A 7,750-nucleotide genomic window follows, 5' to 3' on the forward strand; every position below is an offset into this window, starting at 1 on the left:
AGGCCCCCCCCCCCCCCGGTCTCCTTGTCTCTGGGCGCCCTGGCAGCTCTGACTTTCCCAGCCTCGTGGCTGTCCCTGGAGACGCTGAGTGACAACTTGAGGGTTTGAAGTTCTTACATAAGCGGGGAGGCGGTGAGAAGTCACCCGCCCACCAAGTCCCTCCGTTCCTGTTCCCATCTCCGCATCTGTGGCGCCCTGGGCCCCGAGTTGCCAAGGAGTAGGAGAGAGTAGAGCTGTGGGGGTGTTGGGGACAGCACCAGTGCCCTGGCCAGGACGGATGGTAATGGCAGTGCCAGGGCATGGCCTTGGACTTGAATGTTAGGTGGGAATTCCCTTTCCCTGCCTAGAACACGGTGAGCGCTCAGGCTGAACCCAGCAGACTGTCCTGTGCTTCTGATTACCGATGGTGGCCTGTCACACTCCACAACTTTACCCTTACAGTTCACAAAATCCAATGAGACCTATGTCACCGGAGTCCCCCTAGTGTTCTGTGAAGGGGACAGCAGGTGGGGTGGTCCCCGCATCATATGAGAAGGGGGCTGAGGGGCTGTGGTGGTGGCGTGAGGACCACGGAATCTGAAGGGGGTGTGGCGGGAGGGGACCTGCCTCTGGACTTAACCATAGCGTGCTGCGACACTCAGGAAGAAGCCAAATGTCACAGCCATATTAACCAGCAGGAGGACAGATGGGACTTGTTCTTCCTCACTCGGCTCAAGGCTCACGACAGCCCCTGGTCTTCACCTTGACCGGGGAAAGGGAGGGCGGGGGCCAGGACTGGGCCCAGGCAGCTGCGGCGAGGTGGGGACGCCCCTGACGCTGCTTGGTCCCTTACAGATCTGGCAGGGAATAGACATCGAGACCAAGATGCACGTCCGCTTCCTCAACATGGAGACCATCGCCCTCTGCCACTGACCCGCCGCTGCCTTCCGGAGAAGCTGCCGAGAGAGGGGACAGCCTGGCCCGGCCTCCGCTGCGGCTCCTGTAAATAGTGGATGGGGTTCGTGTCCCCTGTGCCATCGGGGCTGTGGTATGTGGGACTTTGCAATTTTTATCTCTAATGGCAATAAAAAAAAAAAAAAGGTTTGTTAATGAGCGCGACTTGTGTCCGTTCCTGGTTCCTGGCCGGGGCAGGCCGTGGGTGGCTGGGACTGAATAAGAGGGACAGGGGTGGCCGGGTCATCTTAAAGGGCCGGTTTCCTGTTGGCTCTGGGCCCAGTGCATGCTGGTGGCTGGTGACCAGCCTGGTCCACCTGGCTCCTCGGCCCTCAGTGGGGAGACCAGGAGGAGCCACTCTGCTGCGTGTGTCCCCAGGGCTGGACTCAGGCAGGGCCTCCTCAAACTCGTGACCAGTGTTCACACAGGGAGCCCTGGCTATGGGCGCTGCCTGCCCCTGAGCACTGGGACTCCGGGCTGGCTGGCTGCAGACCCTCAGACTCTGGTGGTGGGGACCTCGCTGGGGCTGCTGGTCCGGGCTCCTGTCGGATGGGCCAGCTGCACCCCCCAGGACTCTGTGGTCCCCATGCAGGTGGCAGCAGCAGAAGCCAGAGGAGAGTCTGCCCAGGTGAGCATCTAGGACTCGCTGTCACCTATTGGAGGAAGCTGTGGAAACAAGTCACTGGTATTGGCTGATGGTGATGGCAGGAGGGTCAGCAGAGGACCGTGTGCAGCTGGCAGAGCTGCAGAGACCCCTGCTGACTGTGCGGTCTCTGCTGCCCTGCGTGGGTCCCCAGCGGCTGGCCCTGGCAGTGTCCTTGGCTGTGTGTGGCTTTGTTAAGGATTTGTCTTCCAGGCCTCTTGCTGGCAGTGCCACTTGGACATGCCCCACTTCTCCTGTTGACACTCACTGGGAGGTGGCTCTCTGGCCTTCCAGCAGGTCTCCTGATAACTGGTCACTGCGTCCTCCGGGAGCCTGGATTTGCGGTCATTTTCTTGCTGAGTGCGCTCTATCTGATCTGTTCAGACCTGGCCTTGGGGTTGACAGTACAAAAGGCAGCCGTGGGCCCGCGCCTGGCCTGGCCATCCCTCTCCAGAGGTCACCACGGTGGCCTCCCAGGCGTCCTGAGCTGGGTCCCGCACATGCGAGCACACGGGTGTGCGTCTGTGTTCTTGGTGCCCCTCTCTTCACAGATGGTAGAAACTGGGCTTGGATGTTTCGTGTGGTTGGTGACATTTGTACTTTGCGTGATTCAACGTTCCCAGTGAAGCTTGTACTGGAGGGGAAACAAACCCAGGGGCATCTCCGCTTTCGTGTCACCGTCGTTACCCTCCTGCTGCAGAAGCTCAGGTGGTTCTTTGATGAACCACCCAAAGGCTGTCCTAGGGGACAGTGACTCATGCTTGTAGCTAATGGTACTAACACCAATGGCCACCCATTGTCATCTCAGTGGAGAGCCTGGTGGGGGAGGAGTGGCTGCCGAGGGACCCTCCTCTCTCTGGGCTGTGGTCAGGGGTCCTCAGCCACCCGCCTGCAGGTAGTTGTCCCAGCCAGGCGATGGCAGTCCCCACGGAGCTGAGCTGCATACAGCAGGCTTTCCCTGCCCCAGATGAGGAGTCTGAGGTGACTCTAGGCAGCCCCGCGTGGGTGACTCTGCTGTGGGTGAATGTTCACTCCAACAGGAGTGTCCTGGTCCAACGCGTGCCAGAAAGAGCAACTCCCTGGCACGTCAGGTGTCCTCGGGCTGCTGCTGGGGCCAAGGGACGAGCTGGTGCTTAAATTCAAAAGGCAAACCAAAAGTGTGCTGAGCTCAAGGGACTGTGCCAGGGACAGCGTGGAGGGCAACAGGGTGGAGGTGGAGTCTGGGGACCCTAGGCACTTGGGTGACAGGTCCAACTGAGGCAGGTGCGGGGCTGCCCATCCTGGGTGCCTGGCTGGGAGGCAGAGGTGGCAGGTGGGGCCTGAGAAAGGCCAGACCTCCACCCAGGCCCAGCTGCCTCCCTGGGGCTCAGAGGCCGCGCGGCTCAGCTTCACGGGCCTGAAGCCATGCCAGGGACCTGCTTCTTGGATTAGGACTTAATTCAACAAACGTCTGGTCTTGGTGAGAGCAGGAGCGTGGGCAGAGGCCTCTGCGTCCACCCTCTAGTGCCTGCCGTCTAGGGAGTGACAAACCCTGCCAGCTTCCCAAGAGGACCCAGGCAGTTTCCTAGAGAGGACGGGCTCCCTCACCTGCCTCTCGGGGTCCTTTTAGCTTCTGGGCTGCCTGCTAAAGACCTGCAAGTCACGGGGACGGAAAGACAGAATCTGCATCATTAGGAGCTTCTGTCCAGGAAGTGTCTGAAATCCATTTTCCCGGCCTCCTCTTTCCTCTGTCCCCAGCGAATCTTCGCAGGGCCTCTGGCATGCCCGCGACAGCCTGGGGTGCTGGGGCGCTCCCAATTTGCTTCTATTTTGTTCTTTACAACAAAGGCAATTCATGAATGCAAAATGTTTTTTTTTTTTAAATAAATAATAACCTTCCCTCAGCTCCTGTGCCCTGAGTTGGGGAGATGTGGCCACAACAGACAGGCATCAACTGTGCTGGCTCTGCAGACTGCGGGTCCCGCCTGCCTGGGGTCTTTGAAGCCGTGGGCCACAGCTTAGCTACACAGCTAATTAAAATGAGCCGGTTCCTGAGCCCAGTCCCTGCCACTCAGAAGAAAGCTCCTCTGCTCACAGATGGAGTCATCTCCCTGCAGGGCAGGGTGCATCTCCATCAGTGTAGGGGCACAAGTCACCTGAAGCTCTCCGCCCAGCTCCCAGGGTGCTGTGGGCAGTGAGCCAGCCTGGCCCTCAGGTGGTACAAATGCCCCCTGGGAGAGGCAGGCTAATTCCCCAGGGCCTCTGATCATCAAAGACTGAGGGCTGCTGCTCTGGCCTGGGTCTGGTGATGGCCGTGCCATCTGGGCAGTGCAGTCTGCATGGCAGGAAGGAAGCAGGTGGCTTGGGAATGGTTTCTATGCCTTCTAACTCCTGGGCATGACTGGGAGGGCACTGACCCTGTCCAAATGCAGCCAGCCCTCCTCATCCCTGGATGGGGACGTGAACTGAATGACAGGGGTGTCTCAACTGTGGCTGCCCCAGCAGGTGCTGTTTGTGCTGAAATCTTTGATAAGACAGGCAAGTAATTAAAAGGAACAAGGCAGAACTCAGTGCTAAGTCAAATATTTGAAGGATGCTGATAAGTGGGGACTTGGAGGTTCCCAGGATGTGGGTAGAGAACACTGAGCAGGGACAACGTCCTCAGCTGCTTGGGCAGAGGCCACTTTCTCTGTATTCTAAGTCATTGCTGGGAATCAAGTTGGAGGTGAGATCCAGTCCTATATTGCAAGTTAACAAGGGCAAAAGTTGTTTTTTGGGGGAGGGTACTGGGGCTTGAACTCAGGGGCACTGGACTACTAAGCCATATCCCCAGTCCCATTTTGTATTTTATTTAGAGACAGGGTCTCATTGAGTTGCTCAGTGCCTCACTTTTGTTGATGCTGGATTTGAACTCTCAATCCTCCTGCCTCAGCCTCCCGAGCTGCTGTGATTACAGGCATGTGCCACAGTGCCCGGCTGAAAAGTTGGCTTTTGAATGTTAAAAGAAGATGGTAGTTTGACATAAATCTATTAAGTAGGTAGGTTTACAAAAGGGCTATGTAATGGAAACCTGAGGCACTCCTTTGGGGATACCTTCTGCAGCCATGTTAAACATGAATTATTGGTAAGCAAACAGCAAGATTACCCAGCCTCTAGTTCTGGCCTCTTATAGAACAAATTATTGCTAGACTTTAACAAAACTATTATTTTTTGGTCCAAAGTTCTTTTGTTTGCTAACAGGAGAGGGGCCATAGCCGTCAGGCCTGCTGTTCAGGAAGCTGAGGCTGAATTCTGTGCTGTGAGAGGCGCTGAGTCGCAAGGAGCCTGGGTGAGGGCTTTGCCAACAAGCCCGGCAGGCTGTCCTCCCACGCGGTGACCTTGGCAAGGCCTGGGAAGCTGAGTGGGAGGAGCCAGGGCCACAGCCGCCGGTCTTCCAGCAGCACCTTTGTCTCCAGCTCTGCCAGGACTTGAACCAGTGCCAGCAGGGTGGTGGGTTGTGGGTGAACGGCCCAGGGGGGTTGCAAGACCCGGGAGAGGGCACGGAGCTGCTCAGCATTTGAATCTGCTTGTTGACAGCCAGGGACAAGCCCTGGTTCTTGGTGTGGCCCCCAAGGGGGGTTCCAGTGGAGCAGTAGTGAGGTCAAGGGGCATGCAAGTGCCTTGCTGTCACCTTCGTCTTAGGGAAGCGACAAAGCAGCATTTGCCCGCACGCTGGGCAAGGGAAGGAAAGATGGCAGGATGGCTCAGCTGTGGAGGGCAGGGGAGTTTCCCTCCCTCCCTCGAGAACAGAAAGGCTCCCAGTGCAGAGCAAATGGCTGCTTCTGGAAGCTCACGTTCAACATCAGAGGCCAAAGACACAGTGCCCACACGGGCACTCTGGAGCCCAGTGAGAGGGAGCCTTCCCTGCACAGTGGAGCAGCCCAGCCAAGTCACCACCGCAGGCCCTGCCGCGGGAGCCAGGTAACCATCTGGCCTGGCTGCGCAGGGTGACGCGGCAGGTCTGTGGCTCGCAGCTCTGCGGCCTGGGCCGGCCAGCACCATAAGCTCGCTGCTGAAGCAGCTGCTCTGCAGAGCAAGGGCCCCGTCAGGGAGGAGACAGCCCTGTCTGGGCCCACTGTCACTGGCCCCCCTAGGAGCAGCCACCAGACAGTTGAGGAGAGGGACCTGTGCAAGGGTGAGCCCTCCGTACAAGGCTGAGCAAAACCAGCTTGCAGGGATGATGCTGGCCATTGAACAGGTGGGAAGTGTCACCCCCAGGACCTACGTAGTCTCATCGTCCCACATCTGGGACATTCAGAAAAACAACGGGAGCAAAAAGAAAAAAAAGTACTTTCAGTAACTTTTAAAATAAATGTTTTCAGGGCTCTATTTTGAGAAAAATCAAAAGTATTTGAAAAAAATATATTTTATATACAAAAAGGCATAAGCTCTGGATTGATTTCCAATCTATTTTAAGCACCTGCATCAGTTTCATTGAAAGATTTATGGATGGACAGCTTGGGGCCTAATGGGTTAACTTCCAGGTCTTCAGTCCTCAGGGGACAGTGAGTGTCTCCTTTCTCTTTCAGAAAGGACCAAAATGCCACTGCTGAGGAAATCCAGTTTTCCTTTAATCAGCTGAAATCTGAGCGATTGGCCAGGGCAGGATTTCTATTGAGAGGGAAGATGCTGCTGTTTCTAGTGTTTAAGGTGACTCATTGCGTGGACCAAGGCGAACACCATGCCCAACGCCCCAGAGATGAGAGCTGGGGGAGGGCACTGCAGTCCCGCCCATGTCCATGCAGGAAAGGTAGCTGTTCCTTGAAAATGGCAACACTTGCAGGCTGCCTGTGTCACTGGTGGGTCTCTGACCCTGGGCTGGGAACCCTGCGGTAGAGGCTCTGGGGAAGACTCTGCTGGGGCCCTCCACTGAGAGAACGGTAGAGAGCTGGTTCTGAGCCATGCCAGGAGGGGCCTGCCACCATGTACCCTGCGGAGTGTCAGAACAGCCTGAGCCACAACGAAGTTCAGAACACTTATACCAGGACAGACAGAGGCAGCAGGATGAGACCGGGTGGTGTCCTGACCCCCGCCCCCCCCTGCACATTCTGGGAGGAGCCCAGGAGGAAGAATCTGGGAAGCAGAAGAGCTCCAAGGAAACACAGGTGCCAAATGCACTCGGCACAGGCCTGGGACGCAGCTCCCTGCAAAGCCAGAGGACGCAGGTGAGGTGGGGTGGCTGTGGCCTGGCCGTGCTGACCACTGGGGGATGTTGGCTGAGCCTCGGTCGGGGCAGTTGACCCCGAGAGGTTCTACCCAGCTGCAGACAGACCTGTTTGGCCTGAAGGTTCACTGGGGCTGAGGGCTCTGCTCCGGAACTCAGGCTATCTTCCTGAGGGGCTGGGGGGCTAAACATCTCCCCCCTGGCTGGCTGTTAGCAGGGAATGCTCGTAGTTAAAACTGTTTTTAATTTTGGAAAGATTTTCTGCGTCTCCTGATTCTAGATGTTTCATTATCTCCAGTGGCTGCCAGGCGAGGAGGTAGGCCCTACCGGCAGAGTGCGCGGTTCACCTGGAAGGAGCTGCCTCGGAAAGAAACCGCAGGGGCCCAGCTGCAGGAGGACGAGCACCCCAATACAGGCAGGCCAGCAGAATGGGGCGCACAGCAGCTCCCTGCTGACAGGGGCATTTCTCCCAAGAACAGGAGCAGGATTCCGGTGCCCACCTGCTCCTGGAGGCAGTCTGAGGGGGCAGTCTCTGGCTGGGGAGTGCAGTTCCCCCTTGGCTCTTCGCCTGGCTGCGTGAGCTGAGCCGCAGCAGGGTGTGGAAGGGTGGCTGACTGAAGCAAGCCCAGAACCCTCCCCAAGCTTCAGGCACAGCGCTTGCCTGGGCGGGGCCTGAGTTCCATCGCCAGCACTGGATCCCTGCTCACTTCTCTTCAGAGGGGGCAGCAGGTGACCTCATGTCGAGGCCACCATTTTTCTGTCCCTAATAGTCCTTGTACCTTCTTTATCAAGAGCTGTACAGTTCATCTGCTTCTAACCCTTCAACCCCCTCCTTGCACTTTGTCTGGGCCACCGTGGCCTCTCCTGAGCATCTTTGGGGAGGCCTCATCTCCTCCTGCTGTGTCATAGCTCCTCTCTGGCCTTGGCCTCTGACCCCCTGCCCTGGGTCTGAGAACCCACATTTCCCTTCCCCAGTAACAGCCCTCCGTATA

The 7,750-nt window shown here is 57.4% G+C and overlaps 1 protein-coding gene across 3 annotated transcripts in view; it reads left to right on the top strand.

The window, feature by feature from the left end:
- Positions 1–1,089, top strand: part of Tesc (tescalcin) — a 35,390-nt gene extending 34,301 nt beyond the window's left edge. For all 3 annotated transcript variants that reach the window (XM_048785654.1, XM_048785652.1, XM_048785653.1), the window contains one exon: positions 835–1,089. Coding sequence is in view for 2 of the 3 variants with exons in the window: in XM_048785652.1 (XP_048641609.1) it covers positions 835–912 (78 nt within the window). In the remaining variant the exon portion in view is untranslated. The remainder of the gene's footprint in view (positions 1–834) is intronic.
- Positions 1,090–7,750: the final 6,661 nt, after the last annotated feature.

The sequence above is a fragment of the Marmota marmota genome, unplaced genomic scaffold (assembly GCF_001458135.2).
Source record: "Marmota marmota marmota unplaced genomic scaffold, marMar, whole genome shotgun sequence".
Lineage (NCBI taxonomy): Eukaryota > Metazoa > Chordata > Mammalia > Rodentia > Sciuridae > Marmota > Marmota marmota.